At 41.6% G+C, this 24,798-nt stretch overlaps 1 protein-coding gene across 1 annotated transcript in view; it reads left to right on the top strand.

Annotated features, from left to right (window-relative positions):
* LOC126284614 (carboxylesterase 1C-like) overlaps positions 1–24,798 on the top strand; it is a 487,963-nt gene that overhangs the window by 145,433 nt on the left and 317,732 nt on the right. Inside the window, exon 3 of the mRNA XM_049983679.1 lies at positions 24,324–24,466. Coding sequence (XP_049839636.1) covers positions 24,324–24,466 — 143 coding nt within the window. The remainder of the gene's footprint in view (positions 1–24,323; positions 24,467–24,798) is intronic.

Below are 24,798 nucleotides of genomic sequence, written 5' to 3'. Positions count from 1 at the left end.
TGAGAAGTCGCGAACCTTTCGCCTTCCACGGAAACAGCTCCTTGTCACCTGTACAGCAGGATGGAGACAAACTGGCAGCGGCTCCATTATGCCCTGGGGAACATTCACGTGGGCATGCATGGGTCCAGTGGAGCTCGTGGAAGGCACAATGACGACCAAGGAGTATTATACACAAATTACACACCACATACACCGCTTCATGACGATCCTGTTTCCCGACGGCTGTAGCATTTTTCTGCAAGATAATGCGTTCTGTCACAAGACCATGAGTATGATGGACTGGTGCGAGGGACATAGGGCCTAGTTCTAGCTGATGTGGTAGCCCCCTATCTCGGCAGGTCTGAACCTGACCGAAAGATCTGAGATGTAATTGAACGTGGCGTCAGAGTTCATTGGATCTCTCTCCGGAATTTACGGGAATCAGGTGACTTGTGAGAGCAGACGTGGTGCCAACTCCCAGAAGCGACAACCAAAATCTCATTCTTTCCGTGCCACGATGCATCGTGCTTTTATTCATGCCAGAGGTGGACATACCGGCTGTTAGGTAGGTGGTTTTCCGGGCACAAAAACGTGCAGTAAGAGTTATACGTGGTGTGAACTCAAGAACATCCTGCAGAAGCGTGTTTAGGGAACTACGGATACTAACTACTTCTTCCCAATATATTTATTCCTTAATGAAATTTGTCATTAAAAATATATCACTTTTTCAAACCAACAGCTCAATTCATGGAATCAATACTAGAAATAAGAATAATCTTCACAAGGATTTAAAGTCACTTAGTCTTGTACAAAAAGGTGTGCATTATTCAGGAACACACATTTTCAAAAACTCGCCAGCAGCCATAAAAAGCTTAACAACCAATTAAATTCAGTTTAAGAGAAGCCTAATGGATTTATTGGTGGCCAACTCCTTCTACTCCATTGATGAATTTCTCAGTAAAACCAACTGATATATAATATAAGTTCTGCACCATTTCAGTGCAGTGCTGTGTTCACTGTAAATAAGTATTACAGTAGTTGTATTACATATTTATTACCTTATGAATAAATAAATTTTTTTTTTATTTTACATCCAGTGCATTAGTATTTGTAAAATGACTTTCATATAGTGTTCATTAAAAATGACGATCATTCCACTTGGGACCTGTGGAATGGTACATTAGCTTATTTGTTTTAGTTGTAAATATTTGTCAGGTATTGTTTTTCTGACATGTTCCACATCCTGGAGAACCTCCTCACTACGGATCAATTGGAATGAAAGTAAATGTAAACTAAAAAAAGTCATAGTGTTCTGGCTCATTAGTGTACGTAATCACCGCTAGATGAGTGCGCCACCAGTTGTTGTTGTTGTTGTCTTCAGTCCTTTTTCTTTTGTTTCCTTTACTGCTTGCTCAATATACAGATTGAATAACATCGGGGAGAGGCTACAACCCTGTCTCACTCCTTTCCCAACCACTGCTTCCCTTTCATGCCGCTCGACTCTTATGACTGCCATCTGGTTTCTGTCATTCAAACCAGGTGAACAGCGTAACACCACCATATTCATTGAGCACCGATACTATTCTGATCGTACACTTGTTACCATCATCTACTAACAATGATGACTGCTGATGACGCTTTGCCAAGAAAATCGAAAAGCACCTGAATTTGCAGTTAGCCTATGACAGGCTACAGAAGAGCAGTTTAACAGAACAGAGCGAAAGGCAGAATCTTTACATACTTCTCTTGTTGTTGCAGTTTGATCTTTGTTAATTTCTGTTAGCTGCAGAGTAGCGGTTCCTTTCTGCTACCACAATATTCGTATGGCAATTATCGAACTGCTGACGTACATCATTTCGTTGGGAAGCGGCGTTAATTTAACTTTCTGTTTCTCACCTTACGACTTACTCAATGAGGACTGAAATGCTCTTAACAGTTGTGTTGCCTGTCCCAGGAATTCTGTACCGTATTGTTTCAGCTGGCACTCAGTACTGAATGCAGACTTGCTAAAGATCTTCACTGCTGTAGGGGATACTCTCCTTTGCTGTGTGTCCCCCACACCGTAATTAGTAAAATAACATAACGCTTATTATGATGAAAAACCGATGTTCATAATCCCTTGAACAAGAATCTATACACGAAAGGAAACAGATCGTTGAACGCAGGAATGGACAGCACTCTGCTTTTTGGAACGTTTCTGATCGGGGCTACGAGAAGACTCTTTTGTCATAATCTGCTTTAGAACACTAAGGTGTTTTATTTTCTCACTTCATACTAAAGCAAGTGCTGTAATATGAAGTGAGGAAATCAATTACATGCTTCTCATAAAATGTACTTACATTACTGGCCATTAAAATTGCTACACCACGAAGATGAGGGCTACAGACGCGCAATTTAACCGACAGCAAGAAGATGCTGTGATATGCAAATGATTAGCTTTTCAGAGCATTCACACAAGGTTGGCGCCGGTGGTGACACCTACAACGTGCTTACATGAGGAAAGATTCCAACCCATTTCTCATACAAAAATAGCAGTTGACCGGCGTTGCCTGGTGAAACGTTGTTGTGATGCCTCGTCTAAGGAGGAGAAATGCGTACCATCACGTTTCCGACTTTGATAAAGGTCGGATTTTAGCCTATAGCAATTGCGGTTTATCGTATCGCAACATTGCTTCTCGCGTTGGTCGAGGATTAATGACTGTTCGCAGAATATGGAATCGGTGGGTTAAGGAGGGTAATACGGAACGCCGTGCTAGATCCCAACGGTCTCGTATCACTAGCAGTCGAGATGACAGGCATATTATCCGCATGGCTGTAACGGATCGTGCAGCCACATCTCGATCCCTGAGTCAACAGATGGGGACGTTTGCAAGACAACTACCATCTGCACGAACAGTTGGACGACGTTTGCAGCACCATGGACTATAAGCTCGGAGACCGTGGCTGCGGTTGCCCTTGACATTGTATCACAGACAGAAGCGCCTGCGATGGTGTACTCAACGACGAACCTGGGTGCACGAATGGTAAAACGTCATTTTTTCGGATGAATCCAGATTCTGTTTACAGCATCATGATGGTCGCATCCGTGTTTGGCGACATCGCGGTGAATACACATTGGAAGCGTGTATTCGTCATCGCCATACTGGCGTATCACCCGGCGTGATGGTATGGGGTGCCATTGGTTACACGTCTCGGTCACCTCTTGTTCGCATTGATTGCACTTTGAACAGTGGACGTTACATTTCAGATGTATTACGACCGGCGGTGCTACCCTTCATTCGATCCCTGCGAAACCCTACATTTCAGCAGGATAATGGACGACCGCATTTTGCAGGTCCTGTGCGGGCCTTTCTGGCCAGCACATTCTCCAGATCTCTCACCAATTGAAAACGTCTTGTCAATGGTGGCCGAGCAACTGGCTCGTCACAATACGCCAGTCACTACTCTTGATGAACTGTGGTATCGTGTTGAAGCTGCACGGGCAGCTGTACCTGTACACACCACCTAAGCCCTGTTTGACTCAATCCCCAGGCGTATCAAGGCCGTTATTTCGGCCAGAGGTGGTTGTTCTGGGTACTGATTTGTCAGGATCTATGCAACCAAATTGCCTGAAAATGTACTCACATGTCAGTTCTAGTATAATATATTTGTCTAATGAAAACCCGTTTATCATCTGCATTTCTTCTTGGTGTAGCAATTTTAATGACGAGTAGTGTACTTCGGTGACATGTAACATGGTATTGTTTCCACATGCTCCATCGGATTTGTGAACAGAGTTACAGGCTAGCTACTTCAAGGGCGTGCAGACTGCATTTAGAGCCAAGATAATGTTTTTCTGTATAGATCTTATCGTCTATTGCAGGGTCCTTGTATCAGACAACACAAACACGTTGGGCAGTGTTTATCGTTGCACTGTAGTGCGTCAAACCTCAATAGGGTTCATGTCTCGCTAAATATATTATAGACTTTACATCCCACAAGAATTTAATTAATGTAATACGCAGGACAAAGGTTGAGCAAAAATTAACTTTGTAACTTGTGGCATTTCACAAATATAAATGTCTGTTCGACAAATTACGCACCAAATCGTTCTTTACTTGCGGCGAACTTGGAGAGATTTCTTAGTTTCTTGGCACTGAAAGACCTGTGAGAAAGAGAAAGCATGGCTTTTGCGGAAGAGCATACTTCTAATAACGACCCCATCCACCATCACTGAGTAGGATTTCTTGAAGACGTCGTGGTACTGATCCAACTAAGTACGTCGATAGCGTAACCTGATGGTTTATCTGCGACCACGCGTTTTCTTCATTCATCCAAAGGTCACTTTCGTTTCTGGGTATGCATGGCAATGAACTCGATACCTCTACCCACATATGCGTCTCTATTGGATTGGTCCTGAAACTAAACGTAAGCAACATCCGCTTCGATGGATGGGTCTGTGGTCCTGTAAATAAACTGTCATAAATTCTTTTCTATTTAATTCATCTATTTGCATTTAAAATACGTATTTGTAACTAGTACACTATATTAGCATTTCAGAATACAGATCCTGTCGTAGCTGAGAGACCTAGATTAACCACTCCGTTAGGAACGTAATTTACCAACTCCACTGTATGACGAGACACGTAATGTGCTGAGACCCACATAAAGATGGTTCAAATGGCTCTGAGCACTATGGGACTCAACATCTTAGGTCATAAGTCCCCTAGAACTTAGAACTACTTAAACCTAAGTAACCTAAGGACATCACACACACACATGCCCGAGGCAGGATTCGAACCTGCGACCGTAGCAGCCTCGCGGTTCCAGACTGCAGCGCCAGAAGCGCAGGGCCACCGCGGCCGGCCCCACATCAAGACCAATCTGCTGAATCATATACAAATGATGTGGTGTCGAACTGCGTGGTGTCGAACTGAGACACACAAAGCATTAGACAGTTTTAGTTTGTGCGTTGCAACAGCAATATGCAAATAATTCTGTTGATGGAGTAATAAGCAGCCTTTATATAAGAAAGTTTGAGGAATATGACATAGTAGTAGTTCCGAATTCAGAAAAACATCATGACGACGCAGGTGCTATCCATGCGTTACGAAAAAGGAAATTCAAAGTAACTTCAAAATAACCGAACATTAAATTACGCCAGTGATGAAAAAAGCTAAAGAGATCAACATGGATGCAAAAGCGTTGGGTACTGAAGTTAATCAAATCAAGCTGTTCGACAATCTTGGATGTAGTCCTATATTTAAAACAGATACTTAACATACGTGAATAGAAGAATGGTAATAACGAAACAACCTTTTATAGCTAAGACCTTCCAACAATTTAATATGACAGAGAAAATACATATACTATGTGATCAAAAGTATCCGGGCAACCCCAAAAACAAACGTTTTCCATATTAGGTGCATTGTGCTGCCACCTACTGTCAGCTACTCCATATCAGCGAACTCAGTAGACATTACACATCGTGAGAGAGCAGGATGGGGCACTGTACGGAACTCACGGACTTCGAACATGGTCAGGTGATTGGGTGTCACTTGTGCCATACGTCTTTACGCAAGATTTGCACACTCCTAAACATCCCAAGATCCACTGTTTCCGATGTGGTAGTGAAGTGGAAACGTGAAGGGACACCTACAGCACAAAAGCGTACAGGCCGACCTCGTGTGCTGACTAACAGAGATCAGGATCCACTCCAAGTACTGTGACAGATAGGCGGGAGGTGAGAAAACTTGGATTTCACGGCCGAGCGGCTGCTCATAAACCACAAATCACGCCTGTAAATGCCAAACGACGCCTCGCTTGGTGTAAGGAGCGTGAACATTGGATGATTGAACAGGGGAGAAACGTTGTGTGCACTGACGAAACACGGTACATAATGTGGCAATCCGATGGCAGGGTGTAGGTATGGCAAATGCCCGGTAAATGTCTTCTGCCAACGTGTGTAGTGCCAACAGTAAAATTCGGAGGCGGTGGTGTTATGGTGTGGTCGTGTTTTTCATGGAGGGCGCTTGCACCCCTCGTTGTTTTGCGTGGCACTATCACAACACATGCCTACATTGATGTTTTAAGCACCTTCTTGCTTCCCACTGTTGAAGAGCAATTCGGGGATGGCGAGTGCATCTTTCAACGCGATCGAGCACCTGTCCATAATACACGGCCTGTGGCGGAGTGGTTACGCGGCAATAACATCCCTGTAATGGACTGGCCTGTACAGAGTCCTGACCTGAATCCTACAGAACACCTCTGGGATGTTTTGGAAAACCTACTTCGAACCAGGCCACACCGACCGACGTCGATACCTCTCCTCAGTGCAGCACTCCGTGAAGAATGGGATGCCATTTTCCAAGAAACCTTCCAACACCTAATTGAACGTATGCCTGTGAGAGTGGAAGCTGTCATCACGGCTAAGGGTGGGCCAACGCCGTATTAAATTCCAGCGTTGCCGATGGAGGGTATCCGGATACTTTTGATCACATAGTGTAGCTTGGAATCAAGCAGAATTGCTATTGGAAACAACAGTAATTTGCATCCAGAGGATAAAGAACAGAACAATCTAGATGGAAACAAATTTCTGAAAGCACTACAAACAACAAAAGCAGGAAATGGGAAAAAGTAAAAAAATAAAAACGAAGAGGTAGTTCATTCGATATAAACAGTTTTAAGGCGACATTCTACACCGTGAATATATTTTAGAAAACTTACGTTAATTTTTCTATATTGAAGTTTACACATTTTTGAATCTGTAAAATTCAATTGATACACCCTTCGCATCAGTGTACTTCAGGCAATGTATGAATCTAGGAGTTATGAGGGTGACAGGGGAAACTACTTTCAGGACATCAAGACCAGACCAAAATGCATCAACAATTTTGGGAACATCAGGAGAATACCAAACGACAAAGTAGGATAGCTGCTTCCACAAGTTGTAGCCTTTAGGAAATGAGTGGGTGAGTATTTGAATACCATAAAAATCTTTAATGCTATTTGCTGTTCATATGTATAGAAAATAGATGCCCCTTTGAAGATAACAGCGCAGCTCTTGGTTTCAATATATATTCTAGAATATTAACATAGGTCTCTTCGTTGAGGTCGTCAGTTTTCCAGACCTGAGGTGTAACCCGAAGTTAACTCCTCTCCTTTTCTGCGAGATACTTCAGATTGAAGCGCTCTCCCCATGACCAGTACACCCAGTAATTTCAAAACCGTTTTCCTGTTAAGAAAACCACACATAAATTCGTTTATTTGGGAAATGCAAGATGGAGGAGGTGTGACTATAAAACAAGGAAAACTGACTTCATTACGAGTGTTCTGCATTACACTAACGTAAAGTCAGTTTCATCTAGAACATCTGTTCTTTCGATACTATATACAATCAGTTTATTGAGATTTCATCTGAACTGCGGCATTGGTAACGGCAGAAAAGATTTTCTAGTCAGAAAATATGACTCTGCTTCAGTCGAAGTCAGTATGCCATTCTGTAAAAGCCATGTAGTCGATCCTCTGATAAAGAGTCAATTGTTGCTTTATAGCAGGTCTTCATCATAGAAGCCCATTAGTGTTCAGTTTCAGCCGGCCTGTGTGGCCGAGCGGTTCTAGGTGTGTCAGTCTGGAACCGCGCGACCGCTACGGTCGCAGGTTCGAATCCTGCCTCAGGCATGGATGTGTGTGATGTTCTTAGGTTAGTTAGGTTTAAGTAGTTCTGAGTTCTAGGGGACTGCTATTAGTCTTATTACACAGGAAGCAACACAAATCACTAGTATTGTCTCAAAAAACAATTATATTTAAAATGCCAATGAGTTTGAAAATTATGCTTTCGACTACAGGTAGGTTATTTTACGAGTAAATTACAACGTCTCTTGTCATTTATGTTGTCGAAAGTCTTCTTCTTTCAGCCTTTGCTTCCTCTATAGCACTGAGGGACACATTTTTTAGTTTAGAGTCAGGTTACAGACAGAGAGCATTGAAAGAGATTATAAAACAGAACAGTGCCATAATGTCTGTAGCAGTATTATCCAAAGAAGTAAAATTTGTTTATTTGTGTATTTCATCAGAACATTAGAGGATTGAAAAGTAAGATGGATGAGCTTCTTGTATGCTTAGAAAATGGGGTAAATTCTGAAGGTATAGATGTTTTGTGTCTCTCCGAACACCGTGTAACCGCAGGGATGGAGAAGTTAAATTTAAGGGATTACAGATTAGCATCTTAATTCAAAAAGGAGGAGTTGCTACTTATATAAAAACTGGACACAAAGTCAAAAATATTGAAACAAATACTTTTTGTGTATCTCAGAACCTTGAAGCATGTGTTTGTGAGTTGCTACTGCAATATACTTCTATAGTAATTGTAACAATCTACATATCCCCTCAAGATAACTTTCAGCTATTCATGAAAAATATAGAAGCATTACTGAGCTACCTGTAAGACAAAAAGAAACAGTTAGTGGTTTGTGGTTATTTTAATGTAGATTTCTTAAAAGATACGGATAGGAAAAATGAGCTAGAATCATTGTTTGGTTGTTTCAATCTAGTATCCGTTGTAAATTTTCCAACTCGTGTGCAGCAGGATAGTAGGTCACTTTTCGATAACATTTTCATAGACAGTCCTCAGACAGAAACAATTAATTTGTAGCCAGTTGTTAATGGGCTATCTGATCATGAAGCACAGTTAATGTGAATAACACATATAGCACCTTAAAGGCTTCAGGCACGTTGATACAAAGCAGAGAGGCTTATTGAAATAGACAAGGTACAGAGTCTTAAGAGCAGCCTAGAAGAGGTAGAATGGAATGATGTATACAAAGAATATGATGCTGATGTCAAATTCAATTTATTCCATCGTAAATTTGTCTCAATATTTGAGAGTTGGTTTCCTGAAACGTTATCAAAAAAAGCCATCAGAAAGTTAAGTAAACCATGGATTACTAAGGGAATTAAGATAGCATGTAAGAGGAGGAGGGAAGTACATGGACAGGCCAGAATAAGTCAGGATCCGACGTTACTTGCTTACTACAAAAGATACTGTAATATTTTAAGGAACGTCATTAAGAACTCGAGAAGCTTATGTGACGTCACAGAAATTAATAATGCACATAATAAGATTAATACTATATAGCATATTGTCAAATGGGAGATGGGGCGGCCTGACAGTGCACGCCATACCATAGCAATAAAGCTAAATGATGATGTTGTGAGTGATAATTCACAAGCTGCAGGTATTTTTGATAATCATTTTCTGAATGTGTCAGCAAAAATAGGGTTAAAGGTTTCAGCTGAAGAAGGAAAAAAAAATGTTAAAAATATCATTCCCCAGGACTTTAGGCCTTTAGAAAATAAGAAAATTATAAATAAACTGAAAAAGAAGAGCTCGTGTGGAGCTGATGGAGTCTCTAACAGTGTTGTTCTAATTTAATAAGTGGAGTCCTTAGTGATATATATATATTGCCTTGCTGGCACAGGGAATTTTTCCAGACAAATTGAAATACGCAATTTTCAAACCTTTTCATAAGAAAGGGAACAAGAGTGACTTAAATAAATAGACCAATCTCACTGCTGACTTCATTTTCTAAAATATTCGAAAAAGTTTTATATTCAAGAGTAGTCTCACATTTAAGTGAAAATAATTTACTCAGCATGGCACAGTTCGGATTCCAGAAGGATTACTCGACTGAGAATGCTATCTACACTTTTACCCATTAAATAGTGCAAGCATTAAATAACAAATTATCGCCAGTTGATATTTTTTGTGATCTTTCAAAGACACTTGACTGTGTGGATCGTGTCACACTCTCAGAAAAACTCAGGTTTTATGGAATTGATGGCTGATTTGAATCATACTTAACGAACAGAAAGCAAAAGGTTGTGCTGAATAACACAAAGAGCGTTGGGAGGGTGCTAAATTCTAGTACAAGGGGAGTTATCACAAAGGGAGTCCCACAGGGTTCAATTTTGGGTCTTCTGCTGTCCTTATTCATGTGAATGACCTCTCACTTAACGTTCAGCAAGCAGAATTAGTACTTTCTGCCTATGATACGAAAATTCCAGAAAAATTAGCTGAAGATGTTGTGGAGGATGTCTTTCAAAGAATTATTAAGAGGTTCTCAGAAAATGGAGTCTCCCCTAATTTTGAAAAAACTCATTATATCCAGTTCTGTACACTGAAAAGAGTCATAGCGACTATTGATGTGGCATATGAACGGGGCTCAGTTAACAGGGTAGATTTCTCCAAATTTTTGGGTGTTCACATTGATGACAAGTTGAACTGAGCTCGTCAAACAACTAAGTTCAGCTTCTTTCACTCTTTGTATAAGCGCTAATCTTAGTAATAAACAGATCAGCCTCCTAACGTAGTTTGTATATTTCCACTCAATAATGTCTTATAGAATAGTTTTCTGGAGTAACTCACCACTTAGACATAAAGTATTGACTGCACAAAAAAGAGCAGTGAGCATAATTAGTGGTGTTCACCCAAGGACATCATGTACGCACCTATTCAAGGAGTTAGGTATTTTAACTGCACCATCAGAGTACATACATTCGCTAATGAAATTCGTTATAAATAATTCATCTCAATTCGCGAAGAACAGTGATGTTCATACCTACAACACTAGAGGGAAAAATGACCTTTCCTATCCGTTATTGAAGCTGTCACTTGCTCAAAAAGGAGTACATTGCGCAGCAACAAAAATCTTTGATCATTTGCCCAACAACATAAAGTGTCTGTCTGGTAGCATATCATGTTTTAAATCTAGCTTAAAATAATTTCTTTTGGACAGCTCCTTCCATTCCAAGGACGAGTTTCTGTTTCCAAAATGGTAAAAAAAATTATCTCTAAATATATTTACATGTGTCGAATTAAAAATTTCAGTAATATTAATATTAGCACTATTATTTTGTGTATATATATCTTGTAATCTGACTTGTTCTACATCACATCGATTAAATAATCGTAAAAATGATCTATAGAACATGACATAACTGAACTAAACTGAGAGAATGTTCATATTCTTGATTCCTCACTAGCTGTGACTGGATAAATTAGCAGTGGCTTTTTGAGCCCACATTTTCTTGCCATTGAGTGTGGTTTCCTGTACAGTAGCCTTTCTTGATTGGAATTTCTTTATTCTTAGCTTATTAAGTCTCCCTGCCGGTGGATGCTCACAATTTGGAATCAGTGCTGTGTTGTCCTCTCTCCATTCCTTTGTTTTGGTAACAGTGACAATGCTAGCTGCCTCAAGAAAAATAGTTTCTAAGTTTACAACTATAGAAAAAGTATATGCTGCCTACTCATAACGTTGACTGTATAAGACTGGAGACGGTCTAAAAATGAGAAACACATCTGGTGATGATCTTTTTTGAGTATGATTAAGACAGAATAATTGTGACAGCTACTGATGTGTGATGCACAGTTTGCAGTCGGTGCATCTGAATATTATTGGTAACTACGATCCAGTCCCTGAACCTAGTTACAGAAATGAGGAGAGAAGACTCAGTTACATATGCTTTTGGTATTCCGACCCTCAGCAGCCATCTGTTTGAGACAAAAACTATTAACACTTTGCAGCTCACTCACATCAGGTGGTAGTTTTCTTTTTAGTAGTATAACTGAATCTTGGCAACAAGGCAGGATATGTTAGGCAATTCTGATTCTGTGAATGACGAGTTACTTCCTGGATGACACACAATTATCCCTCTAAATTCGCTTCATCTCTTCATATCATTTTCATTGATTTGCGCATAACGTGTGAAATAAGGTTAGCAGTTTACTGTTTTGAGTCCAGGAAAGGCATTCGCATGAAAACTGCAGCTATCCTCTCTTTAACGTTGTGATACCGCTCGCATAGCCACCAGTGGGGCAATAACTTAGAGACAAATATCACAGCTCTTTGTTAGCTCTGAGGTAGGATGGTTGTCTGTGAAGTGAAGGTTGCCTTGGCTTTTGTTTCCAGTTTCTCTGAAGGCCAGATTTTTATTAGTTATGTGACAGAACCCCCCAATGAACCATGGACCTTGCCGTTAGTGGGGAGGCTTGCGTGCTTCAACGATACAGATAGCGGTACCATAGGTGCAACCACAACGGAGGGGTATTTGTTGAGAGGCCAAACAAACGTGTGTTTCCTGAAGAGGGGCAACAGCCTTTTCAGTAGTTTCAGGGGTTAACAGTCTGGATGATTGACTGATCTGGCCTTGTAACATTAACCAAAACAGCCTTGCTGTTGTGGTACTGCGAACGGCTGAAAGCAAGGGGAAACTACAGCCGTAAGTTTTGACGAGGGCATGCAGCTTTACTGTATGGATAAATGATGATGGCGTCCTCTTGGATAAAATATTCCGGAGGTAAAATAGTCTCCCATTCGGATCTCCGGGCGGGGATTACTCAAGAGGACGTCGTTATCAGGAGAAAGAAAACTGGCATTCTACGGATCGGAGCGTGGAATGTCAGATCCCTTAATCGGACAGGTAGGTTAGAAAACTTAAAAAGGGAAATGGATAGGTTAAAGCTGGATATAATGGGAATTATTGAAGTTCGGTGGCAGGAGGAACAAGACTTTTGGTCAAGTGAATACAGGGTTATAAATACAAAATCAAATAGGGGTATTGCAGGAGTAGGTTTAATAATGAATAAAAAAATAGGAGTGCGGGTAATCTACTACAAACAGCATAATGAACGGATTATAGTGTCCAAGATAGACACAAAGCCCATACCTACTACAGTAGTACAAGTTTATATGCCAACTAGCTCTGCAGATGATGAAGAAATTGAAGAAATGTATGATGAGATAAAAGAAATTATTCAGGTAGTGAAGGGAGACGAAAATTTAATAGTCATGGGTGACTGGAATTCGACAATAGGAAAAGGGAGAGAAGGAAACACAGTAGGTGAATATGGATTGGGGCTAAGAAATGAAAGAGGAAGCCGTCTGTTAGAATGTAGCACAGAGCATAACGTAATCATAGCTAACACTTGGTTCAAGAATCATAAAAGAGGATTGTATACATGGAAGAATCCTGGAGATACTAAAAGGTATCAGACAGATTATATAATGGTAAGACAGAGATTTCGGAACTAGGTTTTAAATTGTAGGACATTTCCAGGGGCAGATGTGGACTCTGACCACAATCTATTGCTTATGAACTGTAGATTAAAACTGAAGAAATTGCAAAAAGTTGGGAATTTAAGGAGATGGGACCTGGATAAACTGACTAAACCAGAGGTTGTACAGAGTTTCAGGGAGAGCATAAGGGAACAATTGACAGGAATGGGTGATGAAATACAGTAGAAGAAGAATGGGTTGCTCTGAGGGATGAAGTAGTGAAGGCAGCAGAGGATCAACCAGGTAAAAAGACGAGGGCTAGTAGAAATCCTTGGGTAACAGAAGAAATATTGAATTTAATTGATGAAAGGAGAAAATATAAAAATGCAGTAAATGAAGCAGGCAAAAAGGAATACAAACGTTTCAAAAATGAGATCGACAGGAAGTGCAAAATGGCTAAGCAGGCATAGCTAGAGGACAAATGTAAGGATGTGGAGGCTTATCTCACTAGGGGTAAGATAGATACAGCTGACAGGAAAATTAAAGAGACCTTTGGAGAAAAGAGAGCCACTTGTATGAATATCAAGAGCTCATAGGGGAAAGCAGAAAGGTGGAAGGAGTATATAGAGGGTCTATACAAGGGCGATGTACTTGAGGACAATATTATGGAAATGCAAGAGGATGTAGGTGAAGATCAAATGGGAGATACGATACTGCGTGAAGAGTTTGACAGAGCACTGAAAGACCTGAGTCCAAAGAAGGCCCCGGAAGTAGAGAACATTCCATTAGAACTACTGACGGCCTTGGGAGAGCCAGTCCTGACAAATCTCTTATCATCTGGTGAGCAAGATGTACGAGACAGGCGAAATATCCTCAGACTTCAAGAAGAATATAAGAATTCCAAACCCAAAGAAAGAAAGTGTTGACAGATGTGAAAATTACCGAACTATCAGTTTAATAAGTCACAGCTGCAAAATACTAACACGAATTTTTTACAGACGAATGGAAAACTGGTAGAAGCCGACCTCGGGGAAGATCAGTTTGGATTCCGTGGAAATGTTGGAACAAGTGAGGCAATACTGACCTTACAACTTATCTTAGAAGAAAGATTAAGGAAAGGCAAACCTACGTTTCTAGCATTTGTAGACTTAGAGAAAGCTTTTGACAATGTTGACTGGAATACTCTCTTTCAAATTCTAAAACTGGCAGGGGTAAAATACAGGGAGCGAAAGGCTCTTTACATTTTGTACAGAAACCAGATGGCAATTATAAGAGTGGACGGGGATGAAAAGGAAGCAGTGGTTGGGAAGGGAGTGAGACAGGTTTTTAGCCTCTCCCCGATGTTATTCAATCTGTATATTGAGCAAGCAGTAAAGGAAACAAAATAAAAATTTGGAGTAGGTATTAAAATCCAGGTAGAAGAAATAAAAACTTTGAGGTTCGCCGATGACACTGTAATTCTGTCAGAGACAGCAAAGGACTTGGAAGAGCAGTTGAATGGAATGGACAGTGTCTTGAAAGTAGGATATAAGATGAACATCAACAAAAGAAGAACGAGGATAATGGAATGTAGTCGAATTAAGTCGGGTGATGCTGAGGGAATTAGATTAGGAAATGAGACACTTAGAGTAGTAAAGGAGTTTTGCTACTTGGGGAGCAAAATAAGTGATGATGGTCGAAGTAGAGAGGATATAAAATGTAGACTGGCAATGCGAAGGAAAGGGTTTCTGAAGAAGAGAAATTTGTTAACATAGAGTATAGATTTAAGTGTCAGGAAGTCGTTTCTGAAAGTATTTGTATGGAGTGTAGCCATGTATGGAGGTGAAACATGGACAATAAATAGTTTGGACAAGAAGAAAATAGAAGCTTTCGAAATGTGGTGTTACAGAAGAATGCTGAAGATCGAAATGTGGTGCTACAGAAGAATCCTGAAGATAAGGTGGGTAGATCACGTAAAAAATGAGGAGGTATTGAATAGGATTGGGGAGAAGAGAAGTTTGTGGCACAACTCGACTATGAGAAGGGATCGGTTGGTAGGACATGTTCTGAGGCTACAAGGGATCACAAATTTTGCGTTGGAGGGCAGCGTAGAGGGTAAAAATCGTAGAGGGAGACCAAGAGATGAATACACTAAGCAGATTTAGAAGGATGCAGGTTGCAGTAGGTACTGGGAGATAAAGGAGCTTGCACAGAATAGATTAGCATGGAGAGCTGCATCAAACCAGTCTCAGGACTGAAGACCACAACAACAACAACATGTGACAGAACTACAGGCAACCAAATCGAAAATCAGTAAGAGATCCTTCTATACTGCAGAGACGTTTTCGACGTCCAGTATGAGTAATACCTTACTAATTCATGCCAATATAGGATGGATCGTTTACAGATACCTTATGTTTTATTACAATAAGCTTCAGGTGTATAGTTTTCATGTTAAGCAGTATTTCATTTGTATTACTACAGCGCATAATCTAATAGTGTTTTCCATTATTGCGCACCAGAGAGATATTAATCATCAACAGACTATTGCCTCACATGATCTAAAACAATCTGACAATGCTTAGGTAGCTTTTCCTCTTAACGTCTGAATAATTCTACTGGATGTAAGTTAAAGATGTCGTAAAACAGGGTTTGAAATGCAGTTTCGTCCAGAAAGATATTTTCTTTATGGTTTTCCGATTAGGAAAGAGAATGGTAAGCAGTTGAGGGTATAAGATCAGAAGAGTAATTGAGTGAGGTAAGGTTTTTAAAACAATAGTTTTTTTGTGAAATTAGCAAGAGTGCATGACAGTAAGGCAACAACACATCATTTTGTTGGTTGTTTTTCTTATATTGCGATCAAAAGAGGTCTTCGTTGTTGGCAACGAATACCAGCTGCAGTAGGCATGTTGCTGGGGAGGGGTTCGCTTACAATACACTTTTTGAGCGGACACATGGAAACCATTATGTTCAGACTGCCCTTTGCTCTAGCATATGTCTGTCTTTAGGGTTCAGTTAAGAAACTGACAAAAAGCCACCATAACTCATCGTCAATAACAATGTCCCATAGGAATTCTCGGTGAGTGAACTGATGACGTTTAAGCAAAAATTCGACTCTCCATTCTGTTAGAGAATGCAGTACTTTTGCTCCCTGCTTCTGAACATTGCCTACTGAATGCATATGTTGCACGATGTTTAAATGATAACTACCAATGTTGCCTTCACCCCTCTATTAAACCTATAGCGAATAATATGTCTCAAACGTTAGGCATTGTTTCACTTGCGACTCTATCTTGCAACTCTTGATCAATGTTCATAAGTTTCAAGCATGTAAAATCCAATATAACGGGCGATCAAAAGGCAGTATAAATTTGAAAACTGAATAAATCACGGAATAATTTCGATAGAGAGGTACAAATTGACACACATGCTTGGGATGACATGGGATTTTATTAGAACCAAAAAAATACAAAAGTTCAAAAAATGTCCGACAGGTGGCGTTTCATCTGATCAGATTAGCAATAATTAGCATAACAAAGTAAGACAAAGCAAAGATGGTGTTCTTTACAGAAAACGCTCAATATGTCCACAATCATTCCTCAACATTAGCTGTAGTCGAGGAATAATGTTGTGAACAGCATTGTAAAGCATAAAGCATGTCCGCAGTTATTGTGAGACATGGGCGTCGGATGTTGTCTTTCAGCATGGCTAGAGATGTCGGTCGATCACGATACACTTGCAACTTCAGGTAACCCCCAAGCCAATAATCGCACGGACTGAGGTCTGGGGACCTGGGAGGCCAAGCGTGACAAAAGTGGCGGCTGAGGATACGATCATCACCAAACGACGCGCGCAAGAGATCTTTCATGCGTCTAGCAATATGGGGTGGAGCGCTACCCTGCATAAACATCGTTCGTTACAGCAGATGTTTATCAGCCAGGCTGGGGATGATGAGATTCTGTAACATATCGACGTACCTCTCACCCGTCACGGTAGCAGTTACAAAACCAGAATCACGCATTTCCTTGAAGAAAAAAGTCCCCATAATGGTAGATATGGTAAATCCAACCCATACCGTGACTTTCTCGTCGTGCAGTGGAGTTTCCAAGACAGTTCTGGATTTTCGATAGCCCAAATTCTGCAGTTGTGGACACTGACAGACCTTCGGAGCGTGAAATGAGCTTCGTCGGCCCAAAACACATTACTCAAGCAATCGTCATCTTCCGCCATCTTTTGAAACGCCCACACCGCAAGTGCCCTCCGCTTCACTAAATCGCCAGGTAACAGTTCATGATGCCGATGGATTTTGTACGGATAGCATCGTAGGGTCCGCATAAGTGCCAACAAAACAGTAGTGTATGGAATGTCGGTGCGACATGCGACCGCACGAGCGCTGACTTCCCCGTGCATAGACGAACCCGCTACAGTCTCCATTTCTTCCTGAACTGCCTCAGCAGCATTACGCCTTGTGCTCGGTCGGCCACTACGGGGTCCTATCGTCTAAACAACCCGTGGCTTCTAACTTCGAAATCATTCCCGCCACAGCTGCATTTGTCAACAGACCTTTACCCGTTCGAATCCCCTTACTATGGCGATAGGATCGTAACGCTGAACTAGCACATTTCCAAGTCTGATAATACAGCTTCACTAAACGCGCCTTTTCAGGTAACGTCAATGTGCTCCGACTGCTGGCGCATCTGATTCTCTCTTTTATTACAGCTCCTTTTATACACGATTGTCATGCGCAGTCACTGACCTTTTGCTGTCCAGCGCCATCTGTCGGACATTTTGTGTACTTTTTTTGGTTCTAATAAAACCCCATGTCATTCCAAGCATGTGTGTCAATTTTTACCTCTCTATCTACATTATTCCGTGGTTTATTAAGCTTTCAAATTTATACTGACTTTTTGATTACCTGGTATAACTGCGATATAAATACTGTAACTATAGCTAAGGAAATGCAGATTGATAATACACTCACAGTTCCGCATTGCGTTCACCTGGTCGGACGTTGCTTGGAGTTAGGCTGAGGGTGCCGTATGGCCAGTGGCCGCTGTAGGGCGAGGAAACTCCAGTGTGCACTGTTCTCATCTTGACACAGCCTAAAGCTGTTTCACGGAATTGTTTCTTAAGTTTTTGCTATTACTAGTGGGTTAGACAGTGAAGCGAATTATCTTTGATGTCCAGTCAGACGTAACTCTAGGATATACCCGAAATACGATTTAAAAAAATGAGAGCACTGAAAGACCTAAGTCGAAACAAGGCCCCGGGAGTAGACAACATTCCATTAAACTACTGACCAGCTTGGGAGAGCCAGTCCTGACAATACTCTACCATCTGGTGAGCAAAATGTATGAGACAGGCGAAATACCCTCAGACTTCAAGACGAATGTAATAATTCTAATCCCAAAGAAAGCAGATGTTGACAGATGTGAAAATTACCGAACTATCAGTTTAATAAGTCACAGCTACAAAATACTTACGCGAATTATTTACAGATGAATGGAATAACTGGTAGCAGCCGACCTCGGGTAAGATCAGTTTGGATTCCGTGGAAATGTTGGAACACGTGAGGGAATACTGACCCTACAGCTCATCTTAGAAGCTAGATTAAGAAAAGGCAAATCTACGTTTCTAGCATTTGTAGACTTAGAGAAAGCTTTTGACAATGCTGACTGGAATACTCTCTTTCAAATTCTATAGCTGGCAGGGGTAAAATACAGGGAGCGAAAGGCTATTTACAATTTGTACAGAAACCAGATGGCAGTTATAAGAGTGGACGGGGATGAAAGGGAAGCAGTGGTTGGGAAGGGAGTGAGACAGGGTTTTAGCCTCTCCCCGATGTTCTTCAATCTGTATATTGAGCAAGCAGTATAGGCAACAAAATAAAAATTCGGAGTAGGTATTAAAATCCATGGAGAAGAAAGAAAAACTTTGAGGTTTGCCGATGACATTGTAATCCTATCAGAGGCAGCAAAGGACTTGCAAGAGCAGTTGAACAGAATGGACAGTGTCTTGAAAGGAGGGTATAAGATGAACATCAATGAAAGCAAAAATGAGGGTAAAGGAATGTAGTCGAATTAAGTCGGGTGATGCTGAGGGAATTAGATTAGGAAATGAGACACTTAAAGTAGTAAAGGAGTTTTGCTATTTGGGGAGCAAAATAACTGATGATGGTCGAATTAGAGAGGATATAAAATGTAGACTGGCAATGGCAAGGAAAGCGTTCCTGAAGAAGAGAAATTTGTTGCCATCGAGTATAGATTTAAGTGTCAGGAAGTCGTTTCTGAAAGTATTTGTATGGAGTGTACCCATGTATGGAAGTGAAACATGGACGATAAATAGTTTGGACAAGAAGAGAATAGAAGCTTTCGAAATATGGTGCTACAGAAGAATGTTGAAGATTAGATGGGTAGATCACATAACTAATGATGAGGTATTGAATAGAATTGAGGAGAACAGGAGTTTGTGGCACAACTTGACTAGAAGAAGGGATCGGTTGGCAGGACACGTTCTGAGGCATCAAGGGATCACCAATTTAGTACTGGAGGGCATCATGGAGGGTAAAAATCGTAGAAGGAGACCAAGAGATGAATACACTAAGCAGATTCAGAAGGATGTAGCTTGTAGTACGTACTGGGAGATGAAGCAGCTTGCACAGGATAGAGTAACATGGAGAGCTGCATCAAACCAGTCTCAGGACTGAAGACCACAACAACAACAACAAGGCATCGAGGGGGCTCTTGCTCGCGACTTTATATGTAAATTGTGTGACGTTAACCGTTTTTTTTGCGTAGGCGGGCGTTATCGACTTTTTTCTTTTTACTTAAAAAATGAAACAAAAATCAAAGCTAGCCCTCCTTTGCACCGTCACTTTTACCCTACCGTAAAAAATGAACTGTCCCTTATCAGGTATTGCCCCTAGTCAATCCCAAAAATTCTCCAATGGCGATAGGGTCCAGAATTCTATGTTTTTATTTACATGATTATAATTAGTAAATGTGTAAAACAACATTTGTATATTACTTGTGCAACTTCAGCCGAAATAATGTTTCTTCGAGAAATGGGGCAATTGGATTTGTCTTGTCCACTGCCATTGTGGTTTTCTATTTTCAGCGATGTTGTTTAAAAACATCTACAACAGACTCATTCTGCTTTTCTATTGCCTAACCGAATGCAGCTTTCCACGAATCAGCCAATTCTTTCCTTCCCGACTACTTAAAAATCGGGACTTTTTGTCTATTATGTGACACTGCGTGAAACATCAAATTGAGGAGGAGGAGATTAGTTTTTAATAACGTCTTGTCGACATCGAGGTCATCAGAGAGGGAGCCCATACGGTCGCAGGTACGAATCCTGCCTTGGGCATGGATGCGTGTGATGTCCTTAGGTTCGTTAGGTTTAAGTAGTTTAAGTTCTATGGGACTGATGACCTCAGATGTTAAGTCCCATAGTGCTCAGAACCATTTGATTTTGAGAGGGAGCACAAGCTCGGATTAGAAATGGATGAGGAAAGATAAGTGACCGTGCTCTTTCGAGGGAACCATCCCGGCATTTGCCTTAAGCGGATTAGGGCAATCACTGTAAACGTAAATCGGGATGTCCGGACGTGGATTTGAACCGTCGTCGTCCCGAATGCGAGTCCAGTGTGCTAACCACTGTGCTACGTCGCTAGGTGAGCATCAAACTGTGCTTAGAACTCCCCAATGGGCCGAGGGGGATTAAGGTATTTCATTGGCATTTGAGGGCTTTGTGAGAGTTTTGCAGATACCATCAGTTATCAAAAAATGGTTCAAATGGCTCTAAGCACTATGGGACTCAACAGCTATGGTCATCAGTCCCCTAGAACTTAGAACTACTTAAACCTATCTAACCTAAGGACATCACACAACACCCAGTCATTACGAGGCACAGAAAATCCATGACCCCGCCGGGAATCGAACTCGGGAACGCGGGCGTGGGAAGCGAGAACGCTACCGCACGACCACGAGTTGCGGACAACCACCAGTTATCAAGCTCCACTTTCTACCCTTCGCCAAAGACATAGTCGATGCTCATTCCCTTGAACAATGTAAGTGCACGATATTGTGAAGGGAGAAAGTAATTTTGAAGTAGGAAAATAATAGTCATCTGGTCAGAGGAGCGTCTGAGGTTGAATTACGTCGGTGTGACACAGAGCTAACAAGTTAAGGTCTTCTGTACCAGTTGCCAAACGATGGAGGACAACCAGCACATGGAAGTGATGTTGATTGATGTTCAGGAGATGACAGTCAGGGCAAATGGGTGAGGAGAAGGTGTCCATTAACTTGATAGCATGGAGCCAGTGTCTCCTCGAATAGTTTTGTTGGTGACTTGATACTACATTGCACATAAAGTGGTGGGCAGAGGTAGTGGTGCATTGTTTTCAACACCTGTGACCAATGGACAGTCATGTATTCGATTTCTGTCACATCATGTGGAACTGCCTAAGAAGGGCGGTGTAAAAAATTTTTGCCTTGAGTGGTTGCTGGGAGATCCAATATCACATAGCTGTATTCGAGAATCAAAATCGATACATGGGAGTGCTGAGTCACGATGGGCGCCACTGACGCTGGCAGGACATGAGAGATTGGCATCAAAACCTTCTGTAGACGATCCATCAGGCAGGTGTGTTGACTGGTCCATCATTTCCACATGTTGCTCATATAGAGGACAGCTGCCCATGCCCAGACGTTTACCATTCCCTTCCCTCCATTATGCAGGGAAGGGTGAGAGCGTTGTAACCTACTTTAAATACATATCCTGTGACTAGGTAATAACTGAGAGCATCTGAAGTCTGTGACCTGTCAGCACCTGAAAGATGATCATTTGTGACACGTGAGTTTTGACACCACTTAGAGCTTGACGTATTCCATACATTGCAGCTGGTTCAAGTCCTGGAGCAGGTTCTGGTGGACTGTCATGTGTAAGTTCTACAGTAACCGTCGACAGTTTGCCAAGGCTGTTTTGTGCACATCCTTTGTAAACATGACTCCCAAATATCTTATTTCAGTAAGTGGTGAGACCGCGCCCAATATCCAACGCCATTGACTTTTTGTTGTTACAAGACTGCCTGCAGGCTATCGGTATCGCTCGATCCAGCTTAGTACGCTATGGACATCATCTGTGGTATGACTCATTGGTAAGAGGTCGTTGGCGTATGCCGTATAGCCCCAGGATGATGCCAGATAGCCTGCAGTTGAGACCTCTGAGGAGTTGCTCAAGCTTGACTGAATAACAGTAGGTAGAAAACGGGCTTTGTTGTCGTAGAGATCTCTTAATGGATTGGGCCCACTGTTTATCCGTTGACTTGGATCTGGGAGCTGGCTGTTGCCAAAAGGCACCCCACGGTGTCGATTTGGCTCGGGGATATCCAATATGGTCCACATCTCTTCCAGGGCGAGGATTTACCGGTAATGCCGCCTTAATGTGGCCTACCAAAAACCTGGTGAAAATCTTGTAGTTGGTGTTCAACATTGTAGGTGGTCGACAGTCGTTGACCAGTCATTCTCCTACCGGCTTGTGTATTGGTATAAGAAGTCCTTCAACAAAGATAAGTGGTACAGTGCAGTTAGTGAGACACTGTAATCCAACGGGCCATCATGAAGTTACGGAAGGCTGGTAAAACTCTGCATCTACATCTACATCCGTACTCTACAAGCCACCATATGGTGTGTGGCGGAGGACAACCTGTGCGGTTACTAGTCATTTTCTTTTCTGTTCTGCTTGCAGATCAAACGAGGGAAAAACGACTTTCTGTGTGCCCCCACATGAGCGCTTATTTCTCGTATCTTATCTTCGTGGTCCTTAGGCGAATTGTATGATGGCGACAGTAGGATCCTTCTACATTCGGATTCAGATGACGGTTCTATAAATTTTTTCAGTACTGTCCCGCGAAAAGAACATCTCTTTTCTCGACGGATTCCCCACCATGTCCATAAGCGAGGTGACGGGCACTTCACCATAAAGCTGACACACAAAGGTATGCATAACGTAAAAATCATTTTTTTAGGAATAGTTGCCGGCCGCGGTGGTCTCGCGGTTCTAGGCGCTCAGTCTGGAACCGCGCGACTGCTACGGTCGCAGGTTCGAATCCTGCCTCGGGCATGGATGTGTGTGATGTCCTTAGGTTAGTTAGGTTTAATTAGTTCTAAGTTCTAGGCGACTGATGACCACAGATGTTAAGTCGCATAGTGCTCAGAGCCATTTGAACCATTTAGGAATAGTTTTTGTAATACCGTTTGAGGAAGACTACATAGCTAACAGAGTGGGCATCATGTTGTACTCATAAAGCACTGCTACATCTTGACTTGCAGGCTAACCAGCGTCCTCTGTTTGCATTTGTAGGCACGTGTAGCTGCTCTGGACAGCGCAGCGAGTCGGCATGCAGACTACTGACTTTCGTTTTGTTCCTAGTCTCTGCGGCAGCAGGCCGGTGGCAGGATTTTATGCTTAAGCCTGTACGGCAAAGTTTGTTGTTATCAGAAAAATAAAATATTTGAGGAAGGATATTAAAAAATAGTGTTTGCGAAATGGAAGCATAACCCGAAACAGTCTGACATTGTAAAGTGACTTGAATAATCGTTCGTTCATTATTCTACCCGGCAGTCACAACTACGATCTTCACAATGGGTTAGCGAAAACAGAAGTGTGTCAAAGAAGCGAAAACTATTCATCTGGCAGGAAAAAGGGAGTCGACTGTACTTGGAATTTAACAAGGTGTAAAAGGGTAAATAGCTGTTGTATTTTATTACACGCTGTTACTGGACGGTTGATTTATTTGAAGCTAAAGAAATTAGCACGCATAAATGAGCTCTCCTACCTGGGAAATGCTCTCGCTCATACATTGGTCGTTGCAAAAACGTAATTCCATGAACTGGATTACGAAATAGTGATTCTGCTCGTCCACCTCTCCTCCACTGTTCTCTTGGAGATTGATCCTATACTACTTTTATTGTTATTATCTTCGAGTAATAACTTCCCTGAATTACGGAGTCTCGCTGAAGCAGCTGTCTTTAAACTCACCGAAAGTTACGGTGAGACATGAAATTTTGGTTTCTACCGTATCAAAAACGTATCAATAGCAAAATTTTAGCAGATTTACCAATCCACCCTCGAAGAACAAGGCCGTCTGCTGAACATCTGAGGTAATAATAGACACTATTCTCAGCAATGATCTGTATGGAGTAGCTAAGCGAGTTTAATTAAAATAAGTTCCATCACAATACACTTGTGTTTTCCAGAACTGTCGCTTGTACACCCTTTCTATGGTGCTACGTGCCAGGTTGACATACTATCACGAATTTATTTCAGCTAGTACAGAAGCCGTGGAGACAGTCACAAAGAGAGAGTTTGATATAACCGGCGTACGAATGCAGTCGTACCTCGGCAGAAACTTCAGCGCCTTCTGCGGCATTCCGTATGCCGAACCACCGATAGGACTCCGGCGATTCAAGGTAAGCATAAATTTTCGTTTTACCAACGCAAGAGGAAGATTAGATAAATACAGTAAGCATGTTCTGTAGGCTTTAAGCAGTTGATGCGTAGAAAGCATATTACCTACAGCACCAAACAAAACAGTTTATGTGTTCGTAACGGCGAGAAGTACTACAGTCGAAATAGATAACCAAACGGTGAAGAGAACGAAGTCTGTATGTTGTTGGCCCATCCTTAGCCTTGATGACAGCTTCCGCTCTCGCGGGCATACGTTCAATCAGGTGCTCGAAGAATTCTTGGGGAATGGCAGCCCATTCTTTATGCTGCACTGAGGAGAGGTATCTATGTCGGT

This window comes from Schistocerca gregaria, chromosome 8 (genome assembly GCF_023897955.1).
Source record: "Schistocerca gregaria isolate iqSchGreg1 chromosome 8, iqSchGreg1.2, whole genome shotgun sequence".
NCBI classification, from domain to species: Eukaryota; Metazoa; Arthropoda; class Insecta; order Orthoptera; family Acrididae; genus Schistocerca; species Schistocerca gregaria.
The sequence above is the reverse complement of the archived record's forward strand: the minus strand, read 5'-3'. Positions and strand labels throughout refer to the sequence as shown.